Consider the following 14,340-nt stretch of genomic DNA (forward strand, 5'->3'; position numbering starts at 1 on the left):
ATTTTATTTATTTATTTTTATGCAGTGCTAAGGATTGAACCCGGTGTTTCACACATGCTAGACAATTGCTCTGCCACTGAGCTACAGCCCTAGATCCCAACATGAAATATTTTAACCACCATGAAAGTAAAATGGGCACATCGTAAATCACTAAAGTGCCACATGGCAAAAAATATGTAGAAACATCCAAAATCCAAATACCAGCGAGGCAGAGTGGCATATGCCTGCAATCCCAGCAACTCAGGAGGCCGAGGCAGGAGGACTGTGAGTTCAAAGTCAGCCTCAGCAACTTAGCAAGGCCTTATGCAACTCAGAAAGACTCTGTTTCTAAATAAAATATAAAGGGCTTGAGAATGTGGCTCAATGGTTAAGCACCCATGGGATCAATCCCCAGTACCAAAAAAAAAAAAAAAGAAAGAAAGAAAGAAAAGAATAAAAAAACAGCCTTATGAGTATTCAGGCTGAAATATTGTGTGGACACTACAACTCAGGTGTTTATAGAATATTAAATGACTTGGGAACATGACATAACATTAAGGTGCATGGTTGTTAACAAGAATAAGCAATACATGCACAGAGGGGAAAAAACACCAATTATTTATAGTTTTCTTAGTATGGAGGGATTTTGAGAAATCTTTTTTTTTCATTACTGCATTTTAATATATATGAACTAAGAATAAAATACTAGCATCTATTTTTTCACATCTAGCATTAAACCACATCAGTTACTATATGTCAATTTATATTGAGTCATTTAGATAGTAGAATGCATCATACAGAAACAAAACAGATACCAACTTTCAAAACAAAAGGTTTTCCTGTCTTTCATAAATTTAAAAGAATAAGTACTTTTCTTTTGTAAAAAACAAAGAGCGGGGCAAACATGGTTGTGCATGCCTGCAATCCCTGAGACTTGGGAGACTGAGGCAGGAAGAATTCAAGTTTCAGGCCAGACATAGCAAACTGGCAAGGTCCTGAACAACTAATCCACACCCTATCTCAAAATAAAAACTATAAAGTGCAGGAGGATGTAGCTCAGTGGTAGAGTGCTCCTGGGAAAGATCCCCAGTTCTAATCAGAGAAAGAATAAAGAAGAAGGAAGTGGGAAACATCACAAAAAGTAGATATATGTTCCTTGATGTGCCTTAAAAAAAAAAAAAAAAAACTGCAGGTACCATATTAGCATATGTGTGGCAGGTTAAAGACAAGCATAACTGCAAGAGGTGCTATGTACACTTCCCTTGAGTTTTGGTGGCCTCTTTGGACTGCTTTGATGAACAAAATACAATGGGAGATTCGCTGTGCCTTTCCCCAGGAGCTTCCACATCTCGTATGTTGAAAAACTTGCTTTTGGATTTCAGTCACTGTGGTAGCACAAGGCCACACCACATGAAGTAATCACATATATGACAAGCACTCTAGTCAATAATACCAGCTCAGAGCCAGGATGACACTTTTGGACCAACCTCTAGTCATTTTGACATCCAGCATCTTCTGCCTCCCAGCAAGAAGGCCCTTAATTGCCACCAGCCCCAGCCCCACCCACCACCCTACTACAAAGACTCCAGACAAGACCTGCCCAGGTGGGCCCATGGAACAGCCAGAGACATTATATACTGAAGCCAAGTTTTGGAGTGGTCTGTTTTGCGGCAGTAGATGAATGGACTAATGTCGGTGGGTACAATTACGTGTTGTGTGTACATGTACACACACACATTAGTAGACTAGAAGACATGTTTCCCAGTGCACTAGGGTACCTTGTTGTAAACAGCTATCTGTTAAAATATACTAACATCATCCACTGAGGATTCCAAAAGCAAAAGCACTATTAAAATTCCCTCATCAAAAAGGAATACATTATTAGAAAGGGTAAATTCACTGGTAATCAAAGGTGGAATAAAGATTAAAATTAAATCTCAAATCAGGAAGAGAATTAAATCTAAGATTAATCTAGAATGTAACTACTCAGTTTCTACTACATTTAACATACTCTTTCTTCTATTTTATTGTGTTTGTTAGACAGCAATGTCAATTAATAAAAAATCTGCACAACTAAATGTTACATATTTCTGTTTTCACAAGTCATATTGGCAATGAGCAATCTTAGGCTACTAATTTAAATAACACCACCAAGGTATTTAACATTACGTTCAGAATCACCAAATGAATACTCACTTCACTTAAAACAATGTGCCATTCAAAGTAATAGAGAAATGAAACTAACCTGGGCCATTTAAATACTGTGTAAGTGAACAGTGTAGTCGGACAATTATAGGCTCTGTTCGAATGACTTCCCAAGCCACAGCAATCTCCTCCTGCAAAAATATACTCAAAGGATGAATCAGTCATCTATTAAGAGTTCAAAATGGGAAAAAAAGTAAAAGTTTTAAAAACTTGTATTTTAAAATTGCCTAAATCATGAATGTTTACAAATTATCTCAAGGCCCATTCATGGGAAAAGAAGGTCAAAGTAAAGTTTTGCTGTAAAACATGAAAAGTAAAAGTGAAAACTTATCATGAAATATTATATTAAAAACCATGAGATTCAGAATATATTAAAAGAATCATTGCCAAAGAAAAAAACTTATAAAATCTGCTTCTTTAATCAGTCATAGCAGTCCTTCACAAATCACTGTAGCAAAGTCATTATGTAATTAATTGTATTATAGACAAAAATTAAAATTCTCCCCTAGAGTAAAAATAAATGTACCAGACATACTGTAAAAATTGATACTTACATCGAGAAAGCTAACATCGATATGCAGATCAATATCTACATCATCAATGGCTCCATATTCCCTGAAAGCAAAGATTAACATTAATTTTTTTAATTCCTTAAAAGATTGTGTGCTAAGTTATTTTAATTAAAAATGCAAACACTAATTGTGATCCCTGATTTCCACTGATAACTCAGAACTGGCCATGGACATGAATTAACTAACAACATCTAGTTGAGCTGTCATGTTCTGTGACCTACTTATACCACAAAGACATCTTTCCATTTTTGTGTACATGCATACGCATACATAAATTCAAGGGTGGCTTGCTTCATAGTTTCAAACATTCCCTGTTCCCAAATTTGCCAATCTTCCCAGGTTACTGCTTTGCTTTTATTACACACTGAAAATTAATAGTTGCTTCTAAAGGCAAGAAAGGAGTTTCTAACACAAGGAAGAAACAAGAGGGAGACGTGTGGGACAGTGGTGGTTCAAAAACAAATCCAGATTCTTCTGCTATTTAAATGTCACTGTGTTTGGATAGGCAGCTCTAAGAGTCTGGCACATCAGAACTGAAACAAGTAAGAATAGTATATTCCACATGAAGGCATTATGAAGACCAACTTTATACTGCTCAGGTGGTACCACAAAACAGCATATTTTTGTAAGTTAATGAAAGAAAAATAACATTTTTAAGATTCTACACACACACACACACACACACACACTATGTTTTTGTTACTCATAAAATTCTACAATTACAAATAGTATAGATAGCAAGAGTTAAGACTACAGAAATCACCAAAAAGTTAATGGCCAATATTTATTTATCAGAAATTGTTCTAAGGATTTAATATATATGTGATGATTTAACATTCACAAAACATTACTGGTGGGCTGGAGTTGTAGCTCAGTGGTAGAGCGTTTGCCTTGCATGTGTGAGGCCCTGGGTTCGTTCTTCAGCACCACATAAAAATAAATAAAATAAAGGTATTGTGTCCATCTACAACTAAAAAAATATTTTAAAAAATTACTGGTGCCATTGTTACCTCCAGTTTATATGTACATAAACTAACTTATTCACCACTGCTTGGTAGTAGAGCAGGGACTTGAACATGTGTATTCTAGGTATTTATGCAACCAGTAAATTGAATCAATATCTGAAAAACTAACCCTTTGATTAGAAAACAGGTTGATCATTGACAGATAATTTCATATAAGGTCCTCATTGGAGCCTTGTGAAATGGATAATACACTCATTTTGCATGAAAAGAAAATTGAGGCCAGAGAAGTGAGAAAAAAAAGTTGTCAAATGTAACATGAGTCACTGGGGAAGTCAAGCAGTAAATCCATTCCACATCCAACTTCAAAACTGTGTAAAGGATTAGGGTTGTGGCTCCGTGGTAGAGCACTTGCTTTCCATGTGTGAGGCACTGGGTTCAATTCTCCACACGGAATATAAATAAATGAATAAGATAAAGATCCATCAACAACTAAAACTATGTACAGAACAGTATCTGACACACAGAATACTCAAAAAAAAAATGTTGTGTATTATATAAGCAAGTAATACAAGAACAATATACATACTGTTATTTTTGTATGATTCAGAGCAGGAAATTTTAAGGATTTTAACAGTTTAATATAGTATGATAAATAAAGGAATCAGGGACATCATTTCATTTTCAGTTATCTGTGACCAAAAAAAGGGGGCAGTATATGAGAATGTAACAACTTGAAACTCTGGCTTTCTGCATTTTTTTTAATTCTTCATTTCTTTCTTTATTTTTTTTTTAGTCATACATGACAGCAGAATGAATTTTGACATATAATACATACATGGAATGTACATACATCAATCATATTGTCCATTCTATTCTGCTGCCCTTCCTATCCTCCTTACTCCTCCCCTCCTCTCCCTTGCTTTTTCTCTATCCAATCTAATGTGACATACTTTTTTTTTTATTTTTCTGCATTTTAGACTTAAAAATTATATTAAAACATTACATAAAGAAAAAAAAGTAAAATTGTTTACATAGGGGTTTAATTAAAAAAAAAAAAAACTACCACAGCAACATAACATCTGTGCTTTACATAAAGGATAAGGTAAATGCAAATTTAATTTTGTTACAGTTATACAGAAGTATAACTAAGAACAGGACCAAGTAAATGAACCACAGAAAGGGTAAATATTTTAGGCTTTCAGACTGTATTTATAGTCTCCATGGCATATTCCTCTTCACTTTTGTTTCTCTTCCTCTTTTTGTAACACTTTAAAAAAGCAAAACCTACCTGGAGTGGTGGCGCAAGCCTGTAATCCCACCGGCTCAGGAGGCTGAGGAGGAGGATTGCGAGTTCAAAAACCGCCTGAGCAAAAGCAAGGCTCTAAGCAACTCAGTGAGACCCTGTCTCTAAATAAAATCCAAAATAAGGCTGGGGATGTGGCTCAGTGGTCAAGTGCCCCAACACCATTAAAAAAAGCAAAACCCATTCATAGATTAAAACAGGCCTCACAGTCCCGAGGTGTTAATATAATAACCCTGAATAAAAGCAAACAGATTGTATATATAACAAATCAATACCCATTGTTAATCATGTAAAAAGAGCAATGATAAGGAGAAATAGCAATGTTCAAGAAGTTTCACAGGGATAAAGAAGCCTTGACTACAACTATAGGAATTAATCCTAAGAAAACAGCAGTAAACATGTGCATCAAACTCTGCATCAGCAGAAATTGGAAACAATTCAATTGAATATCCAAGAATAATAGTTAACATTTAGCTTGTTGAGGTAACTTTTAAAAATACCCATTGCTAAGGAAGTTGATACAAAAATTATTACCTCCAATGTATTTGCCCTTCTTGATCTATGTTGCAGGATCATTTCTAAAAAGCGATACCACTGTGGATGCCACTGTGCATTACACTAGCCAGGTTTTCACAGTGACCATTTCTGACATCCTCATGATCAGGTTTCCTTTCTATCATCTTTGTCAGTTTCATTGGGTGAATAACTTTTATATGAATTTATTTACATTGGCAAGACTTTGGTTATGTTTAGAGACACAAAGAGATAACAAAAAACAGGAAGAATTTTATCCACAATGAATTCTCCTTACACTTTTCCAGATCATGTTAACATAAAGAAAGGTATGGCCAGAATCTGACAGACCTTATTTTAAAACTTTTAACTGTATTTTAAAGTATTCTGTGTATGGTTTCTTAAATTTTTTTGGTTTTGGTTTAAAGTTTTTTTTTCCCAATATCTGAAAGTATCTAATGTTTTGAAGTTCTAGGGTCAGCCTCTGCAATTTATCGAGACCCTGTCTCAAAATAAAAAATGAAAAGGACTGGGAATGAACAGGTTCTGTGATGAAACAACCCTGGGTACAATCCCCAATATCATAAATATACACACACACAGGGAAGGGGTACAATGGATATAGAGTCAAAAGTGTTCTTCACCACAGCAGAATGTGAATATGGAATTTAAGGTAGAAGCCCTGAAGGTTTGCAATTAGCTGGACCCTGCAGATGTAGACCTGTAAATAGGCATTTCTTAAATTTTATGCCACACTTCAAAGAATCCACAAAAGATGCTACATATCTGCAAACCCATTTCAGTTGTGATGCCCTTTCTGTATAATGTGAGTAATTTCATGTTTCCCACTGTGAGATTATGAAGTGTGATTACGGTTTCTCCAGACTCAGGGACCCAGTGATCAGGATCACTTCTATAACTGAATAAATACCTTTCAGTACCCTGGATCTCATGAATAGCAAATGCAGAGAATCAAGGTAGAAGCTTGATATATGAATCCAACTTGAATTTGGGCTATGTCCTGAATGCACTTTCAGGATTATAATAGCTCAAAATAATTTCATGCACTGCCTGTATACACCATGAAAAGATCATGTCAAATTAAATGACTTTTTTTCCCTTAAAATGAAGAAAGCAACACAGAAATGATCTGAGGCAATTATTTCACTTTGAAACAGAGGATCTGGAAAAAACTATTACATAAATGACCTCTACTGATACTTAGCAAGACTTCCAATTCAGGGTGAGCTAATTCTAAAGTCTACACATCTTGAAATCTAGACATTTGATTCAGGATATTTACATGATCTAGACAGAATTCGTGGCATTTCAATCTCCTATTTTTAATGGAACTAAACAAGAAATAACCTCATTAATGAGATTCACATATGTACTCATAATATATTAAATATTAAACCATCTGGTCTTCCTTTGGCCTTTGTCTATAATACTTCAGATTTTTCATTATACTACTGTGGCATTTTATAACAGTACTTCATCAAAATCAGCTGAGGTTATGTTGCTATTCTGAATGTCTAATTTTTCGTTATGAACTTTCAAGAAAATTATATGTACACACACACGAAATTCTACCATAAACTTTTTTTAAAAAAAATTGTAATTGTAGGTGGACACAATATCTTTATTTTATTTATTTATCTTTATGTGGTGCTGAGGATCAAATCCAGGGCCTCACACGTGCTAGGCAAGGACTCTACCACTGAGCTACAACCCCAGCCCCCATAGAAGAAATAAGCTTCTTTCTATTTAGTTATTTCTACTTTCAGCAATTGGGCAGTGGTATTTTGAGAAGATATTTTGTGAAGAAACGTACAGCTTCCCATGATATCTGAAACTCAACAGCTTGCATGTCTATCTCTGCATGCCTACTCAATGTGTGTTTTTGCCCAGTGTGGGAAAGATGTTTGTGAATGGGCCAAAAAATATGCAAACTCAGTAGTCAGGAAGAGATCTTGGCAAGATTAGGATATTTGCAAGACTACATCCAAGGTAGCTATAAATTACTCTAAAAGACAACAGGGCTAAGGAGAATTTAAAAATTAGATGCAAACAAGAAGGGAATCTGATCTTTATAAAATAAAAGTGTCTAAAATGTACTGAATAAATAGCTGCTACAACTCTGCAGTCAGCTTAAACATCCTTGGTGAGATGAGTGTCCAGGATCTGGGCATCTGAAGCTCCATCTAGATTATGCTCTCATGTCTTTGGAAAATACTCTTCCACTGGTTTCTTTTCTCTGTGCCTCTCCTATCATCGCTTTCCCAATTTTTAGTGACAGACTTATTTTTTTTTTCCCCACCACACTTAGAGGCAGAAGGTGGAGAAGCAATATGCTAGAAAAAGTATTACTAACATCTGATCCAAGATCTTGTTTTGATAAATGACATCCTTCAATGTAGACTAAGTTATGCTGTGGTAACAAACATCTTCAAAAATTTCAGAGGCATAACACACACACAAAAAATTGCATCTCCTACTACATTGGAATGAGGATTATGGGGTGATTCTATCTATTCCCATTTCTGTACCTTCTTTTACTCAGTTTTTAAGAGAGTTTTTCCTCCATCTTGACAATCTGTATTTCCATTTCTCACAAAGAACTCAGATGTGGTTAGTTGCCTTTCTCATTAAATGTCACATAAAAAAATGACACCAAACAGCCTATTGTGCATATTGAGGTACTTCTGTTCTTCAGACTCCATTAAGTTCTTATAAGCCTCAATTAAGTAAAAGAACAGTTAATTAGAACGGTCTGTTTCAACAGACTTAAGAACTATGCAAGGAAGATGATTCTAAGACCTTATGCTTAACTGCCATTTTCCCCATGAGTCCAAGTCTCAGCATTTGAAGGTACAGGATGTTTATTTATTTTAAATAAATAAAAACTAGTCTTGCTACAATTCACCTTTATACCACAAGAACTCTAGGAAAGCATTTATTCTGGAGTCATCCTCTGAAGCTAGAGAAAATCTAGAGCAGGCTAGAGTACGTTTTGTATTCATTAAGATTTAAATTGGATCAAAGAATGTTATAAGCAAAATATGCAAGGGAAAAGAACAAAACCATTTATGACTTTGGGTACTTCATTTGACTGAAATTTCAAGAGTTAACAATAAAAATACAAACACAGATCATCATAAGTACTTAATAAATATATCGTGAACAAATAACTTCTTATGTACATAATAATTTAACTGAAGCCTATAAAGTACTGAAATGTGTTTTAGAAAAGCCTTTAAATATAAAAAGCAGTCAATAAGTACTAAGGTTATCCTATTTTATGTTGTTGTATTTTGTCTCTTAAATGTATTTCATAGCCTTTTGCTTCAGTGGATACATTATTGTGTTTAAAATTAAAGTTTTAAACTTTAAAGCAAAATTTGATTGCTATAAAAAATATCTATTGTTTTGGACTATTTATAAATAGTCCTTATTGCCTTCTTCATACCTTTATATCATAACATTGAATGACTATCCATAAACTAATATCCATATTAACAAATACATTTATTTTATAACATTGACTGAATATCCATATTAACAGAAAACAACTGTGAAACAATTTGCTAATATTGGGGCTGGGGATGTGGCTCAAGCGGTAGGTAGCGCGCTTCCCTGGCATGAGTGCAGCGCTGGGTTTGATCCTCAACACCACATACAAATAAAAGATGTTATGTCCACCAAAAACTAAAAGATAAATATTAAAAAATTCTCTCTCTCTCTCTCTCAAAAAAAAAATTGCTAATATTCTAAGTCTACAAAGATTTGCTTTTCTAAATATGAATATGTCCACAGAAGGAGTTATAATGAGATAATGTAGCTGTCCTTTTTCAGAGATGGTACCACTGACAACAGTCAAGAATCCACCATAAATTGTGTATTTCATGTATGACCCATGCTATGGTATGCACGATATTAGATGAATGATTTAAAAAAAACAAAGCAAAACAAAATGAAACAAGAAAATAGTACTGCTTCAACATTCACAGAATTCAGTCTAGGGAGAGGGAAGTAAACTAATTATAAAAACACATGAGAAGCAGAATAAATAAGACAAATGCCAAATAAATATATGGGGAATCCAGAGGGCAAAATAGCTAATCTGCATTAAACATTTAAAGGTGGCTCAGAGAATAGACGTGTAGATGGGGGCTTAAACAGAGGCAGTAACCGGGTTTGAAGGGAAGTATTCCTTGAGGAGAGAACTGATCTGCAAATGCCTGAAGTTGTGGGGAAGTAAAGGGCCTCTGGGTGATTTGGGTGGATAAGGGGGGAACTGAGGTCAGACTGCCAGGAGAGTGTAGAATTCCATGGAGACTTAAAAGGCTAAACTACAGGCAAAGAACAAGAAACCAGAATACCAGCTGGAAGCTACTTTAAAGCCAGAGAAGTCTTCTTCTTATATTACAGAGAGGAAAAAGAAGGTAAATAAGGACAATGAGATCTTCTGAATGACTATATAAAAAGTGGAAATTTATCACCAATTATTAGGTAAGTGAAGAATAAAATACATTACCATTCAAACAAGAGCTGTGCAAATTTATGTCTTCTTTTTTAGGGATCAGATCACAATGTGATTTGATTACCAGTGGCTTTGCATTATTTACTTTTATTGCTCACAAGAATATGGCCTTGATTTATGATAAAACAGGATGAACCCAGCTGACCAAACCTACTTCAGTGATTAATTGACACTTCGTAAGACTACTATTTCTTCAAACTAAATCTCCAAAATAACTAGTTTCTTTAATGTAATCACTGAAATCTTAAACCACACATACAAAAATATACATAAATCTGCCATTTTCTATAAATAGAAACAGAATTCTCTCTCTTCTCTCTCTCTCTCTCTCTCTCTCTCTCTCTCACACACACACACACACACACACACACACACACACACACAATGTCCCAAAAATATTCAAATAAAATATCCCTCAAAAAAATTCCTTAAATGTAAACTACTCCAACAGAGAATCCAAATGCATAACCAATTTTAATTTTTATTCACCGAAGGCACTCATTTACCTGAGAGAAACTGCATGTGGCCCATATATCTCTCTCACTGCCGATAAGTCAGCTTCCAACTGTGGGTGCTTGTGTAGTTCCCCATCATAGTTCACCTGATGAAAGGGATGGTTCAGAAGTGACTGAGAGATAGTCAAGATGGAAAGCAGTATAGAGATTCCTTGGAAATCTGAGAATGGAACCACCATTTGACTCAGCTATCCCTCTCCTCAGTTTATACCCAAAAGACTTAAAATCAGCATACTACAGGGACACAGCCACATCAATGTTTATAGCAGCACAGTTCACAATAGATAAACTGTGAAACCAACCTAGACGCCCTTCAACAGATGAATGGATAATAAAAATGTGGCATATATACACAATGGAATTTTACTCAGCAATAAAAGAGAAAAATCATGGCATTTGCAGGTAAATGGATGGAGTTAGAGAAGATAATGCTAAGTGAAGTTAGCCAATCCCCCCCAAAAAACAAATGAAGAATGTTTTCTCTGATATAAGGAGGCTGACTCATAGTGGGGTAGGGAGGCGGAAGGAATAGATGAATTCTAGACAGGATAGAGGGGTGGGAGGGAAAGGGAGGGGGCAGAGGATTAGCAAGGATGGTGGAATGTGATGGACATCATCATCCAAAGTACATATATGAAGACACAAACTGGGTGTCAACATACTTTATATACAACCAGATATGAAAAATTGTGCTGTATATGTGTAATAAGAATTGCAATGCATTCCACTGTCATTTACTTTTTTAAAAAATCAATTAAAAAAAAGAAGAAGTGACTGAAGGATAATAAGAATCACAAGCACTAAAACACTATCTTTTGGACAGGCCACTCTATGTGTTCTGCCATGGACATTTTCAACTTCATTTAAAAAAAAAAGATAATTCACTGGTGTTCCTAGGTTCACATATGGCTAAAATAATTCATTGTTAAAATTACACTGTATTGACATAAAGAAAAAGGAAATGTTAAAAAGGAGTGAAATAAATGCCTGCCAGATAATCTCAAAAACTTCTAGATAAACATTTTACTAAGCATTTACTTCCCCTTTATAACAATCAATAATGAAACAAAAATCAAACTTATTATTTTGCATCGTGTTCAAGTATTATATTGGTTAAAGAATCTTTTCATTAGGAAAACTATCCCATTACTAGAAAATTATTCCTTGGAGAGAAGAAACCTGGTTTTATTGAGTCCACATTTCTAGTAATTTGCTTATGCTTAACTAACAAACTACAAATTTTTGATTCTGACTGAATAGAATTGCTTGAATTATTTTACATTATAACCACCCTCTTATTATTATACTGCCCAAGTTACAAAGCACATTTGATCAAGGGTGATAAAGAAACAGAACATATAACCCATTTCCTAAAAAATTCGGTTTTAAATTTCAATATTATCCTGGAAAAATTTGATGAGTTATTTTATAAATATATATAGCTAGGCTATTTTCATATATTTAAATTACGACATTACTTCATACCAATTTCTGACCACAGTGAATACAAATATAAATGAATAAGGAATAGCTCAATAATCAGGACCCATGGAATTTTATAAAGCTTAACAATCAATGTTTTTATTGTGTCCTATTTCAAAACACTAAGTGATATATACTTAACCAAAGTAAAAGCTAAAAGCATAAGAAAATGTAATCTGAAAAATTTCTGGAATGAATTAAGACAACTTCAAAGTAAATAAATGATTACAGTTAAAAAAAAGATAATCTTGTTTCTGAGGATATGTAGAAAAAATGAGAAACACATCAATTATACAGATTTTTTTAGTTAGTCACAGAATCATGATGAACTCCTAGGTCTCTTAACTCTCAGGTACTGATTTGTACTAAGATAAACATGGATATCAGAACTTTGAGACTAGATATTTGGAAGACAGGTTTTCTTACCTGTCCTCCATAATAAAATTCTTCAGAATCATTATCACCTTCAGAATCCTCTTCCACTGTACTATTTTGTCTTGACTCCTTAAAACAATGAGAGTAATAAGACAATTTTAATGGTCAAACTACTTTGCCTCCATTTGAAAATAAATTTGCCATAATAGAAAGCTTTTATGCATAGTACAACAATTTTATATATAGATTTCTTGGTGCAGTAGTATAACAAATAAAAGAGTAGTAAGAGGAAGTTTTGCAGATGCATCGACCTCTTCATAAAATATAACTTCCTGGAAAGTTTTCTTTCTTTCTTTCACTGATCTTAAAATTTGTAATTTATTATCTGATATGCATTAAAAGCTTATATGTATTAAAAACCTTTGTATAATCAATTATATGTTCAGCTTTCCTTTGACAAAATATCTGGCGAGTTCATACTAGTATAATTTTTATTAACAAGTCTCTTTGCATTGTTTATCCAAGACTGACCTCACTTCTATTGCCAACATCAAAATAAAAAAGAATGAATGCGATAATATAAAAATCAAATTATAAACATAAATATGAATCACATTGTGAAAAAAACCTTTCAGTATATAGAACTTATTTTAGAATTCAGAATTCAAACAGGTATTTAAATGCTTAAACTTGAAGTTTCAGTTTTTAATTAAATGCACAAAGCTGCTATGAGGACTGAGTACAAAAAAAAATGAAAATTCTTATTGGTATTTCTATTATCACCTTAATATTAACAATGTCAGAAACAATAGATAACTTCTTTGGGGCACAAGAATCCATTCATCCAATATTTTATATGAAATATTCATTCCTAAATTTCAAGTTCTTAAGGAAAATAAAACAACCAGAAAAGGGGACTTTCAGAATAGCATTTGGTCAATAACAGTGTGGAGCAAGCAGCAATTCTCACTGTGGATAAACAAAGGAAGGATCCATGGCACAACCCTTAACAGGAAGGGAGCTGCATCAAGCGCATAGCTTTCAAGGAAAGAACTACTGTCCCACTGCACATATATTTCTAAATGTCATGTTACTTATTCATAGACTCAAGTGAATTTTTAAAAAGTGGGGAGGAGACATAATTAAAAAAAATACTGAACAATAAATAATAAGACTATACCGATCCTAAGGGTCCCATCAAAATTATGTATAGCCATGTGGAGTTCTATGTAATCAACAGAATAAATTATGTTTGGCACGCATTTCAACCATTTTTTAACCAAATGTTCTTTTCTATTATTTTAAAGGGAAATTAATTCTCAAAATTAATTTTAGGTCACTCCCCTTACCACACAAAAAGTCCCTAACTCACAAGCTTGATTTTCATTCACAACATTCAATTTTATTCTAAGTAACAATGAGATATTAACTCCCAATACATGGTAAATTTAAAACATATTCATGCTGTTTACAAAAATCAAAAATAGAACTTACATACCTCCCCATTTTCCTTTTGCAGTTTGGATTTTATGGATAAACAACAGTTAATGTCATTTGTTTTTCTTAGTTCTGAAATAAAGTTATAATTTTAAAAATTACTTTAGTTTTGAGGACACCATTCACCAAGTGTTCATGAGTTTCCATCTAAAACTACCCCTTCCCTCTACTTTGCAAAGAACTAAAGGATATTTTATAATTTTATCGTATTGGGGAAAAATACAATAATGAAAGTTATTCTGACTTTTTTTTCAGTGTATGTAAAGACGTTATCAAACTAAAGCACCAGTATACAAATTTCTTCAGCTCTCAGAATATATTTACAGTATTTTTCATTGCCATTAAATAGAAAAATAATATATAAGGAAATGACATATACCAGCCATTGTCA

General features: G+C 33.8%; 1 protein-coding gene across 2 annotated transcripts in view; it reads right to left on the reverse strand.

The window, feature by feature from the left end:
• Parp8 (poly(ADP-ribose) polymerase family member 8) overlaps positions 1-14,340 on the reverse strand; it is a 169,961-nt gene that overhangs the window by 49,282 nt on the left and 106,339 nt on the right. For both annotated transcript variants that reach the window (XM_027954404.3, XM_071612610.1), the window contains 5 exons: positions 13,951-14,021; positions 12,504-12,581; positions 10,587-10,681; positions 2,739-2,799; positions 2,225-2,315 (listed from right to left, as the gene is read on the reverse strand). In XM_027954404.3, the coding sequence (XP_027810205.2) occupies positions 2,225-2,315; positions 2,739-2,799; positions 10,587-10,681; positions 12,504-12,581; positions 13,951-14,021 (396 nt within the window). The remainder of the gene's footprint in view (positions 1-2,224; positions 2,316-2,738; positions 2,800-10,586; positions 10,682-12,503; positions 12,582-13,950; positions 14,022-14,340) is intronic.

This window comes from Marmota flaviventris, chromosome 5 (genome assembly GCF_047511675.1).
Source record: "Marmota flaviventris isolate mMarFla1 chromosome 5, mMarFla1.hap1, whole genome shotgun sequence".
In the NCBI taxonomy this organism is placed as follows: domain Eukaryota; kingdom Metazoa; phylum Chordata; class Mammalia; order Rodentia; family Sciuridae; genus Marmota; species Marmota flaviventris.